Genomic DNA, 13945 nt, shown 5'->3' on the forward strand with positions numbered 1-13945 from the left:
ACAGACTTTAATAAGGCGTTGAATGACTCTGACACGTTTGTAGTCAGGGCTCCCCATCGTCTGCCACCATCAACATGCAATGTCCACTTGTGAAGATCATGTCCCATCAACCAATTATAGGCTCTTTTGTTTAACTGCCGGATCACTTCCATGCGCCTCGTAAATTTGCACTGTTGGTGTTCAGTTGCATCCATCCACATTAAATCATGCAAGGCCTTGTCGGGATATTTTTTCTGGAAATTGGCCTTCAAATGGCTCACACAATAACGGTGATAGGCATAGGGTTCCTACCATTCAGGCAAATGCCGTACAGAACTTAAAATACCACCATGCCGATCAGATATTAGACAAATACCTGAACGCTGTTTAACAACGTGCTGCTTTAAGTGATTCAAAACAAGCATCCACGTCTCTTCACTTTCATTGGCACAAATGGCAAAAGCTAGTGGAAATATTTGTCCGTTGGCATCTACTGCAACTACGATCAAAAGCTTAATATCATACTTTCCATAGACATGAGTACCGTCTATGAAAATTACCGGACGACAATGCATATAACCATCAATTGCTGGTTTAAATGACCAGAACACATAGTTGAAAATATATTCCGGTATTCCGGGATGCTGCTCATGCCTCTATTCAACAACAGTCCTGGGGTTAAAGTGTTTCAGTGCAGCCATGTACCTGGGTAGACATGAAAATGACTTATCTCAATCACCATAAATAATTTCAAATGCACGTTTGCGCCCGAGATATGCCTTTCTTTTGGTTATAGTACACCCATATTCCTGGTGGACGGATGTAATACACTGTTTGATCTTGTACCTAATGGAGACTTCCAAGAAAGGAATCAAGACAAGAGAAATCAAGTCTACATCCAAGTTGAAGTGATTCTGATTGAGCGTGTCAGTTTCACATATGTGGGTGCCAATATATTTACCCACTTTCCACAACCCTATATCCTTCTTGATTGCACGCAACATCTAGTTACAACCCATAAACTGTCTACGGAATATAGCCTTGTATACCTCTGGAGTTGACTCCCTTACCGTTATCTCACGACACTCTCTGACGCTGTACATTTTTACAGCCCTGGTTAAGCGAGCTTTATCGGGAAAATACATGCCTTTTGCTAGCACCATTGGCCAAGACTCATCCCACATTGCTGACCAAAATTCGTCAACATCCCTTTTGAGGGCATCCACATCCGGTATACTTAGCAAATTATCAAGGTAGGGAATATTCCGCTCATGAAATGGCACGTGGGACTCGTACACTCTTGGTCTAACGGGAGGTGGAGGAGCATGTTCCCTCGTCAGCTCAGGTTCAACATTCACTTCCTCCTCCTCATCACCCTCGTCAGGGAAGGGAGTGTCATCTCCAGACTCATCAACATTGTTGTCATAATCACTATTATCTTCCTGACTCTGCGCGTCTGCCAGATCACAAGTAAATACATCGTCTACTAGCAACTGAGTGAGGTAAGGACCATCAAGTTGCTCGTTTTCACTGCACAAAAAGAACAAAATTATAAGCTACTCAAAATGAAAATACTTTACATATAGCTATATCACTTCACTTACAAGTCGTACTGTGTTGACACTCCATGATGGACATTTTCCTGTTGGTGATGTCTCCCGGATGGACCATCATGATCCAATATGCTAGAACTACGCATATTCCAACTAGGCGTGGGGTAATAACTTATCAAATTCATATCCGGACGGTACCCCCTGTGGAAAATATCAGTGTTAATACAAATTCAATTCAACAAAAAATAAACATCGTAACAGAAAGGTAAATTGAAGTTTACCAGTCGTCTTGTGTATTATCTAAACTAGGAGAGAAATTATTTTCTCGCTCCTCGTTCTCCCGCGGAGATAAGTTAAGATCCGGCCAAACTCTTTCAGCCAGAAATTGTTGGGCTAAAATTGCTCCATAATAACCACCTGATGACTAGGGGTTATCACTGCTTTGCGCAATCTCATTATTGCCAACGTCTTCAGCCTTGGCATATATTTCCAATAATTTTATTACAATAAATTTGTTGTGTTCATCCGGAATTCGCAAAAAATCTCTAAGAGTTTCATCATCTTCGAGGTTAAACTCAGAATAATAAGCAAATCCCTGCGGAGTCACAGAATACAGAAATCTACCGGTTACTTTAAGGTTCACCGAACGTTTCCTCGCACTCATTTTTTTATGTAACAACGATACCAATTTATCGTACTCCATTGTAAGCGGCAATTTAACATGACACTGTGGAGATGAACTATACCTAACATAGTTATTCTCCATTACAACCTCACCTCCCAATATAATGAAACCCTTATTTTTGGCTCTTCATACATTATAAAAAAAGCTTGATAACAAGAAGAAAAGTTTGAATGGAAGTTATAATATTTTTAGAATGGATTTTCTTAAAATCCTAACGCCTTTAAATAAGGCAATGGCTAGCCCGAGGGGTTGAATTTTTTGATATATAGTCCGGTATAATACGGCGCTATATCCATTTGAATTATTGTTATGTCAGTTAACCCCATAAGACTTATTGGTGGGCCCACAAACATGTATTGCATGGTATTATACCGCACTATATATATTTGAATTATAGTTATGTCAGTTAAATGCAGGAAACTAATTGGTGGGCCCACAAACAGGTATAGCATGGTATAATATCACACTATATATAACGTTGTATTATACCGCGTTATATCTAATACAGTACTATATCGCGCTATATTTTAATGGCATAAATACCGTTAAACTATAGCGCGGTATAATATCGCGTTATATATAGAAAAGTATTTTTTTTACATAGTAGAAACATATTTTAAGTCCAAAATATTGGCATTTAGGTTTCAGACTCTACTGGTAAATGTCGAGCCTAAGCTCGGCAAAGTAGTGACGAGGCTAGACCACAACAATAACATGAACCTGTGCAGTTAAATCATATACGAGAAAATAACAACAAATGAAAACTAAGCAGATAATAATGGGAAAGGGAAAAACATGCTGCGGGGAATATCAAATCCTGAAAATAGTGCAGTAAAGAAACACAGTAAATAACATGCTTTGCACCAATAAAAGTAATAACATAGCAAACAAGTTCACGGTATCACCCTTCGTACTTTTACTCTCATCCTCACCATAAGAACCAATAGAAACGGCACGACATCACCCTTCGTGCGTTAACTCTCTCATGACATGGCACGGCATCACCCTTCGTGTGTTAACTCTCTCATGACATGGCACGACATCACCCTTCGTGCATTATTGCTCAAAGAATATGGCATGACATCATTCTTCGTGCATTATCACTCACTCTCAAAGTATTGTACGGCATCACCCTTCGTGCATTAACACTCTCCCTCACCAAAATAATGAAACAGTCTTACTTCAACATTTAATTCCATGATACCAGCCTCAACTGTGAGTCAATACTCAATCAGTACCAAATTCCATAAAACATGATAAGAGTTGCTCAACACATGGAATAACAAGTCTAAACGTGAAATATATGATCAGACGGTACAATAGTTACAAAAATAAGCCTAACTCGCATGCTATGACCCAACAACAACGCATAGGTACTCATCACCTCACCTATACGTTGTACTCAATATCAAAATACGTAGCAAATAGGCAAATAATACCTAATCCCTCAAGCCAGAGTTAGACCCAACACTTACCTCGCTCCAATGGCCAAACTCAAAGCTCAATCACAACTTTTCCCTTCACACAAGCCTCCGGACCAATATAATCTAGAAAATTACCAACGAAATGATTCAATCTAAGCCTTAGGAACTACCCACTATAGCAGGGAATTCAATTTAGGTCATTTTTTAAAAAGTCAACAAAAGTCAACGCCCAGGCCCGCTTGGTCAAAACTCGAAATTCGGATCAAAACTCGATTACCCATTCAACCCTGAGCCCTGATATACAGTTGGTATTGGAATCAGACCTCAATTTGAGGTCTAAATCCCCAAAATTCCTAAGTTCTACCCAAAATTCTCCAATTCCACCATGAAAACTCTAGATTGTAGGATGAAATCTTGTAAAAAGAAGTAAAAGAGTGAAAGAAATGAGTTAAGAATCACTTACTTATGATTTGGGGAGGAAGAAGTGTTAATCGCCTCTTATGTTTTAGGGTTTGAAAATTGAAGAATGAATGAAACATCCCGCTTATATAGCACCCTCAGATCCTCACTACGCGGTCCGCAAATTTCCCAATGTGGCCGCATTTCTCTACTGCGGTCCGCGAATTTCCTACCGTGGCCGCATTCTTCTACCGCGATCCGCGAAGTTCCCTCCGCGGCCACTTCCAAGATCCGAGACCTGCAACTTTGCAAGTATCCAACACCAGATTTTTCTAAGTCTAGACATCCCGTAGCCTATCCGAAACTCACCCGAGCCCTCGGGGCTCCAAACCAATCACGCACACAAGTCTTAACACATCATATGAACTTGCTCAGGCGATCAAATCGCCAAAATAACACATAGAACTATGAATTTAGCACCAAATTACATGAAATTTTCAAGAAAGTTTAAAAACATCTATTTTCTCAACCAAAGGTCCGAATCACGTCAAATCAATCCCGTTTCTCACCAAATTTTATAGATAAGATATAAATATCATAATGGACCTGTACCGGACGGAACCAAAATATGGGTCCGATACCAACAAGATCAAATTTTTTAAATTATTAAACTTTTCTATTTCCTTCAAAAATTCATTTCTCGGGCTAGGGACCTCGGAATCTGATTCTGGGCATACGCCCAGGTCCCATATTTTATTACGGACCTATTGGGCTGTCAAATGACGGGTCCGGGTCCGTTTATCCAAAACATTGACCGAAGAAAATTAAAATTAACTTTTTAGGTCAAAATTATTATTTAATCAGTTTTCCACATAAGCACCTTCTGGAAACTCGTCCGGATTGCGCACGCAAATCGAAAAGGAATAAAATGAGGTTTTTAAGCCTCGGAATGCAAAATTAAAATTTTAAATCATAGGATGACCTTTTGGGTCATCACAACGATCGAGAGCTGCTTATTCTCGCTTCTACATAAGTAGAAATATAAGAAAGAATACCACCGATTATATTTCTCTTATCCATGATTTTTTATTTTATTTTTCTTGTTACGCTATGACAGTCGTTTTTTTTAATTATAACCAAATGTAACTTCTATATGGCTCATCCCAAAATCTTTTCGTCTGTTCCAACAACAGAAATTAGCATGATATAAATCAACCCCAAAAGAGAATAAACACTTTTAGCCCTATTTTGGTCATACTTAGCATCTTTTTCGTAAAAAAAAAATTAAAAATATTATTTGTTCATAAAATATGATCATTTTTTTGAAGAAAAATTCAAGTTTCTAAAAATTGATTTAGGGCGTTTTTTTATGGAATTTTTTCTTCTACTCACAAAATTTCAACTTTCTTTTTTCCCAAATAAAATGCATGTCCAACATAACTTCAACTTCCAAAAATTATTTTTCAACACAACTTCAAAAATACTTTTTTCAAGTTTCAACCAAATCTATGTTCAAACACTAGCTTAAAGTGGGTACTGAAAAACAGAGAAGGAATCTTGACCGGAATAACTAGTCGGTTTTTTTAGCCGGTATACATAGACTGATTATACATGGTTATATATAAGCGGTTGGGTGATGGCTATTTAAATTTAACTCATCAATTAAACAAGAATATTACCATTCAAGAACTAAAGTTTAGGTAATTTTTTTGGGCGTCTCTTGTCCAAATTGAAAATTCCATTTATTGTGCTAAAAAGTGTTAAATATGTGTATAATATTAGGTTGTTATTTGTTAAAAGGCTCGATTTAAATTCATTTCACTACATATTTGTTATTTGTTAAAAGGCTCTTATATGTTGGTTGAATAAGTGAAGAATTAGTATAATACTACGTAAATAGTATGAATCGTTTTGCAGAACTCCCAAAGTGCTGTGGCTGCCAGGGAAACAAATGAAATGTGAGGTTGGTAAGATCAATAAGAGAAACAGAAAGAATTTTGTGTGGAAATGAAAATGAAAGTTTCCCTCTTAAATAACTGTCATAATAGTATCTTGAAAATGATATATTGACGAATCTTGTTTTTTCTTTTAATATAGTATTCTCGTTTACATGATTTTATTGGAATATTCTTACTGGTCATCAAACGTTCAGATCACCAATATTTTTCCTCCTAGTGTTTAATTTGGTTACTCCAACCAAAACAAAAGAAGATATAATCATTTTATGAAGTTACTTCAGTTTGTTAAAATTCTAGTATGTAACTACTACATGCATAGCGGCTAGCTGATTTAGGGATATAAATTCGTAACATTAGTAACGAAAGATCCTGTGAAAAACATGATCACCTGTCAGTGGACGGTGTTCTGCATTTAGTATTTATGCAAAGTGAATCGATCCTTAAGGAAAAGGGGTTGTCGTCTGATGGGTATACAAAAATAACAAAGTGCTTTGATTACAAAACTGCACCCATCAAGACAGGAAATCAATAAACGAGAAATCTAGTAAGCGGGATTAAGAAGAAAACTTTTTTTCTCCAGGAATCTCGGGTCAAATACAAAGAACTAAAAGATTTCACATCTAGAAAGGGCCTACACCTAATATCTTACGTTGTTCCCATTTTCTCCCTGACTCATTGATAATAGGCTAGATTCATGTAGTTTGGCGACTATTTATGCCTCAACTTGACTATGCTTCACCGCTCTAGGAAGGTTAAATGACGATAAAATAGCTCTAATTGTGAATTTTATGTTTTGCAGGAGCAAATTGTACTTATGAGGATTTAGGATAGTGTTTTGAGCTAAATTAAAGTAAGGGAAACCCCTCAGAGTTGAGTATGTATGAAAGAAGAAAGAAAAGAAGAGAGAAAATGTTGATCCACTCTAGCGCGGGCCAAGCGCGGTCTCAGCGCGGCCGCGCTAGAGCAGAAAAACGGGGCAGTGTACTCGGCCATATGCGCGGCCACTAGCGCGACCGCGCTAGTCATTCCGGAACGCAGATATTTCAGGGGTAAACTTGAAAGTTTGGGGGCAATTCCACTTAACCTATAAGAGGTCCAGCTCGCCCAAAAAGTGGATATCGAGGTTTTCATAGTTTTGTTAAAGGCAAGAAGAGGCAAGACGCAAGGAGGATAATTCGACGTCGAGTTCTACCTTTCTTCCTTTTGTATTTATCATTCAATGAGTTTTGTTGTTGTTATTATGAACACGATTATGAGTAGCTAATTATTTAGTCTAGGGTTTTGATGGAACCTATTGAAGGATGAACTTCTTGTTGTGTTAATATAGTTTGCCCAGTTTAATCTCTATTTGTTCAACTACGTTCTTATTGTAGTTAATTGATAGGATCTTCAATTAGCTGCACCTATTTAATATGTATTACTCGGGAGAGAGTGCATATTTAGATCATTGTTGAACAAAACCACTCCCAAAGTATATGAAGAATCAATAATCGAGAGTTTAAAGGTGAAATTAGGGATAACGAAACCTTGGGTGCGATCTAAGTGAGTTGTAATTAAAGCCAGCTAGCGTAACTCGGAAGAGTGCTTCTAGTAAATTGTAGTAATTACTCGGGAGAGATTTACGGTAGTAAAAGTGCTCATGATCGATAGAGACGGTTAGGCAAATCTATACGAAACATAATAGGAAGGGATTCCATCAATAGGGGAAATCACAACCTTAGATCCTTCTCTTATTCGTTTACAATTCAGTCGTAGTTAGTTTTTAGTTTACTTGATTTTATTCAGTTATAGTTAGTAGAAATATCACCAAGTGTTATTGAAAATATCTGGGAAGTTGATTACGGAGAATTCAGTGAGTCTGACAAAAGTAATTGGTAGGTTAATTCCCTGTGGGATTCGGCTCTGGGCTAAATACCCGGATTATATTTACAACGACCGCTTGTCCTTTTTATAAGGCATAGTTGGGCGTGATCAAATTTTGGCGTCGTTGCCATGGATTAACGGTGTTATCAATTACAATTGATAGAAATACAAATATTCTTAGTGTAGTCAGTTTTCTTTATTTTCAATCCATACATTGAAATTTTAACATTTGTTAACTTGGTTGTACAAGTGCATTCCTAGAAACTCATCGAGAACTGGTGAAGTGGTTGAAGCATTATCAGATCCCGAGAAAGTTTGCAAGGCCTTGAATCGGGCCAACCGGAAAAACAAACAACAACAATCAACTGAACAACCTGAACCAGACATGGGGGATAATATAGTAGACCCGAGTGCGCAGGTAGTAGAGCCTCTTGTGCCAGAGGCTCCTCTATATGACTGGGTGCAACCCACAACAGAAAATTTGGCCATAGCGATATTAGTCCCTCAGATACAGGCTGAATCTTTTCAAATCACAAATAACATGCTGCACTTGTTGCAAAATAAGAGACTATTTTCAGGGTCATACATTGAAGGTCCTCAACAACACTTGAAGAATTTCCTATCAGTCTGCAAAAACTCAAAGGCAGCCCAACGTAACTCAGGAAGCAATAAAGCTGGTTTTGTTTCCATTCTCAGTGACATGAGCTACCCCGACTTGGATAAATTCACTCCCTATTAATTCCATCACGACTTGGGAGGAGTTAGTCAAGCAATTTGTGAATAAGTTTTATCCACCCAATAAGACTGCTCAGCAAATTGATGAAATTTTGGGCTTCAGACAGAAACCAATGGAAACATTGCAAGAAACATGAGAATGATTCAAAGGGATGTTGGTTATATGTCCACACCACGGTATTCCAGAGCAGATGTTGGGGCAGCGGTTTTACATGAGTCTAACAGATAGCGTGAAGGCTAATGTTGATTCTTCAGCTGGTGGAGCATTCTTGCGCAAATCATGGAGAGAAAGCGAGATCCTGCTTGACAAAATGGCACAGAATTCGAGGTGGACAACCAGGAATGCACCTATCACTCCAGTAATTCACTTAGTGCCCTTAGATGCATCCAACACTCTTGGTGAAAATATGGCGACCTTAATGACACAAATGAGTATACTCACCAAAAAGGTGGAAGAGTCAGGGCAGAAGCAGCAGGTGTACATTGTAGATACAACCAATGGGGGCTTATGCACATCTTGCATTAGTCAGCCAATTGGTAGCCAATGGAATGCAGAAAGTGATCATCATCGTTACCCTAAGGACATGAATTATGTGTCTAATTATGGGGGTCAGAGACATGGCGGTCAGAATTGGGGCTAACAGAATCAGCCATATAGGCCAGTCCAACCACAACACAACAATGGAAATATGGGAGCCATGAGACCTCACAATAATGTGGTGCCCTACCAAAGGCCACAGGGGTACAACAACCAAAATCAGCAGCAAGGTTAGTATCCTCCTTAGCAGTAACATGGTGGGAGACAGGAAGATGGGTTTGCTAGAATCGAGGCAAAGATGCAGCAGGTTATTGGGTCAAATGCGAAAATGAGTGAAAGAGTAGATTCACATGAGTCAGCCATAAAGAATATTGAAGTGCAAATGGGCCAGATCTCGATGTTTTTGCATAATCTTCCTCATGGGACATTGCCTACAGAAACTCAGGTAAATCCAAAAGATCAAGGCCCGAAGCAGCTGATGGAAGTAAGTCTACGTAATGGTAGATATCTAGACTTGGAGAAAGAGAGGGCTCGAGAAAACAGACAGGTTGAGACACTTGTACCAGTGCCCATTAAGCTAGATGATTCAGCAAAACTGACAGAGGTGACAGTACAGCCTGCCCAGGAAGAAACCAACAAACAGATGGAGGCTGAGAAAGAAGTTGAGATAGCCCAGGAACCGGTAGTTGATGTGGTATCTGACAAAGAGAAAATCCAAATCACTAAGAAGAAGAGACTCCAGCACCATTCCCATAGAGGCTGGCCAAATACCAGAAAGAGGAACAACACAAGAAATTCTTGGAGATAATGAAAGAAATTCAGGTAAATATTCCATTGATTGATGCTTTGAAGAATATGCCTGGTTATGCAAAAATGATTAAGGACTTGATGTCCCGAAAATTTGACTTCCAAGACTTGGCCACAGTGACTCTAACTCAGACCTACAGTGCTGTGGTAACTAGACCAGTTGCTGAAAAGATGTCTGATCTAGGGAGTTTCACAATTCCCTACACCATTGGTAACTTTGCCTTTGCCAAGGCACTTTCTAATTTGGGGGCTAGCATAAATCTTATGCCCCTAGCGATCTATAAGAGGTTGGGGATTGGAAAAGCTAGACCTACGTCTATGTTGTTGCAGCTGGCTGACGGAACTATTAAAAGACCCTCAGGTATTTTGGATGACGTGTTGATACAGGTAGGGAAATTTGTACTCCATGCAGATTTTGTGATTCTAGATTGTAGAGTGTATGAAGAAATTCCCATAATTTTGGGAAGGCCATTCTTGGCCACAGGGCGAGCCCTCATTGATTGTGAAACTGGGGAGCTCAAGATGAGGTTGAATGATGAGGAGATAACATTCAATGTGCAGAAATCTATAAGGCGACCAAGTGAATTCACCAATTTGTTCTCTTATTGATGTCGTGGATGTAATCGTGGAAGAGGATGATGAGACATTGACTATTGAGGATCCTCTTGCTGCATGTCTTATGAATTTAGATGAGGTGAATGGGGAAGAATTGGCAGAATGGGTGTTGGCTGTAGAGGGCAGAGGGTTTTGGGAGAGATCACTTGAATTCAAGCCCCTGCACTTAGAAAAAAGTGAAACTCCTCCAGCCAAGCCATCCATAGAAGAACCACCAAAGCTGGAGTTGAAGCCACTTCCCACCCATCTCAATTATGCATTACTAGGACCTAACTCCACATTAGTTGTTATTATCTTATCTAGTTTGTTAGATGTGCAGGCACAACGGTTTTTGCAGGTACTCACGAAGTGCAAGACTGTCATTGGGTAGACTATGGAAGACATTAAAGGGATCAGCCCTGTATATTGTATGCATAAAATTCTGTTGGAAGAGGGGCACAAACCTTCCAGGGAGCACCAAAGAAGGCTGAACCCCAACATGAAGGAAGTGGTGAAGAAGGGGGTTATTAAGTGGTTGGATGCGGGAATCATTTTCCCCATCTCTGATAGCAACTGGGTTAGCCTGGTGCAATGTGTTCCTAAGAAGGGTGGTATGATAGTGGTAAAAAATGATAACAATGAGCTGATCTCTACAAGAACCGTCACCAGCTGGAGAATTTGTACGGACTATAGGAAATTGAATCTGGTCACCCGGAAAAACCACTTCCCACTTCCCTTCATTGATCAAATGCTTGACAGACTAGTAGGGAGGTCCCACTTCTGTTTTTTGATGGGTACTCAGGGTACAACCAAATCTCCATTGCACTAGAGGACAGAGAGAAAACCTCATTCACATGTCCATATGGGATTTATGCCTTCCGTAGGATGCCTTTTGGCCTATGCAATGCACCCGCTACATTCCAAAGGTGCATGATGGTCATATTCACCGACATGGTTGAAGACATAATGGAGGTGTTCATGGACGATTTCATAGTGGTAGGAAACTCATTCGATGAATGCCTTACAAACTTGACCCGAGTGTTGAAAAGGTGTCTGGAGACTAACCTTGTACTTAATTGGGAAAAGTGTCATTTCATGGTACAAGAGGGTATAGTCTTGGGACACCGGGTATCAAGCAAGGGAATCAAGGTGGATCGTGCTAAAGTTGATGTGATAGCAAAGTTGCCACCCCCTACATCAGTCAAGGCAATCAGGAGCTTCCTTGGGTATGCCAGTTTCTACCAGAGATTCATCAAAGACTTCTCCAAAATTGACAACCCTCTTTGTAAGTTGTTAGAAAAAGATCACCCTTTCATGTTTTCTGATGATTTCAGGGTAGCATTCGAGGAGTTGAAAAAGAGGCTAGTCACAGCACAATCCTTGTTGCCCCCTACTGCGAGCAACCATTCGAACTCATGTGTGACTCCAGTGACTATGCAGTGGGGGCAGTGCTAGGATAGCGGAAAGACAAGATAATGCACCCAATTTACTATGCCAGTAGAATGTTGAGTGGAGCCCAGTTGAACTACACTGTGACGGAAAAGGAGATATTGGTTGTGGTGTTCGCATTCGACAAGTTCAGATCATACCTAATTGGCTCTAAGGTAATTGTATATACTGATCATGCTACTTTTAGGTACTTGATTGAAAAGAAGGAGTCCAAACACGTCTGATTCGTTGGGTGCTGCTACTGCAAGAGTTCGACCTGGAGATTCGTGACCATAAGGGTACAGAAAACCAGGTCATTGATCATCTATCGCGACTTGAAGGAGCTGAAAACTCAGTTGAGGCAGAGGATATTCTGGAAACCTTTCCAGACGAGCAGTTTCTCGCCACAAGCCTTGAGGAAGTGCCATGGTATGAAGACTTTGCAAATTACCTGGCAAGTGGTATAGTTCCATATGACCTTTCCTCTGTGCAAAAGAAAAGTTTTACCGTGACTGCCGCATGTATTACTGGGATGAACCTTATATGTATAGAATTTGTATTGATAATATGATCCGGAGATGTGTCCCCGAGATAGAACAATCTTTTGTTTTGCAGGAATGTCACACATCGGCATATGGCAGACATTTTTAGTCAAGACGATAGCAAAAGTTCTAGAAGCCGGGTTCTACTGGCCAACAGTGTTTAAGGATACACATCAATGGGTGAAGGGCTGTGATGAATGTCAGTGAACCGGGAACATCTTATGTTGCCATGAGATGACCATGAACCCAATTCAAGAGGTTGAAGTGTTCGATGTATGTGGGATAGACTTCATGGGCCCCTTCGTCAGCTCCTTTGGCAATAAGTACATACTTGTTGCTGTAGATTACATGTCCAAATGGGTGGAAGCTGCAACACTCCCCACCAATGATGCAAAGGTGGTGGTGGGGTTTTTGAAGAAGAATATATTCACTCGTTTCGGGACACCGAGAGCTATTATCAGTGATGGAGGCACTCACTTCTGCAATCGAGCCTTTAAGAAATTGCTAATAAAGTACGACGTGCGCCAAAATGTGGCAACCCCATATCATCCTCAGACTAGTGGACAGGTTGAAGTGTCGAATAGAGAAATAAAGAGTGTGCTGACCAAGACTGTGAACGCCACAAGAACTGATTGGATGAAAAAGCTAGATGATGCATTCTAGGCCTAAAGAATCGCTTTCAAAACACCAATTGGTATGTCACCATACAAGTTGGTGTTCGGAAAGGCCTGTCACTTTCTAGTGGAACTAGAACATAGAGCTTGGTGGGCAATGAAATGACTAAATCTGGACATTGAAGCTGCGGGAACAAATAGGGTCACAGAATTGTACGAGCTAGACGATTTCTGATTTCTTGCTTTCGAGAGCACGAGGTTGTACAAAAAGAGAATAAAGAGGTTGCACGACAAGAACATTGTTGAGCAAAATTTCAATCCCGGAGACATGGTGTTGCTTTATAACTCAAGATTAAGGCTATTTTCGGGTAAACTCAAGTCACAATGGTCTGTACCATTTCGGGTGGTCGAAGTGCTCCCTTCAGGTGTCGTAAAGATTGCGTTAGAGAAAGATTCCCATACATTTAGAGTCAATGGGCAAAGATTGAAACCATATGTGGGCATGGATGAAACCAAGGAAGTGTCAGTGATCCATCTGACTGAACCTCAGCAGTCGAGTGAGCCTTAAATGCGCTCATCTGCGTCGTGACGCAACGTCAAAATCAGGCGTTGCATGGAAGGCAACACATTGACTTGTTGTAACTATCATGCCACGATATTAACTAAGGCACTGGTTAGTAGGCAACCCAATGTGTAGTGACTTTAGTATAGTTAGTATTTGTTATTTTTGATTTTGGTAAGTACTAACCAGTGCAGGTGACCTTGGGCGAGTGATAAGTCCATCAGATGCTGAAGGAAAAGGTAGAAAAGTGGAAAAATCTTGAGG

The 13945-nt window shown here is 40.0% G+C and overlaps 1 protein-coding gene across 1 annotated transcript; it reads left to right on the plus strand.

The window, feature by feature from the left end:
* Positions 1-12739: 12739 nt before the first annotated feature.
* Positions 12740-13168, plus strand: LOC142162799 (uncharacterized). Its single transcript, XM_075219611.1, has one exon. The coding sequence runs from the start codon at positions 12740-12742 to the stop codon at positions 13166-13168; it is 429 nt and encodes a 142-aa protein (XP_075075712.1).
* The last annotated feature ends 777 nt before the right edge of the window (positions 13169-13945 follow it).

This window comes from Nicotiana tabacum, chromosome 1, assembly GCF_000715075.1.
Source record: "Nicotiana tabacum cultivar K326 chromosome 1, ASM71507v2, whole genome shotgun sequence".
NCBI lineage: Eukaryota > Viridiplantae > Streptophyta > Magnoliopsida > Solanales > Solanaceae > Nicotiana > Nicotiana tabacum.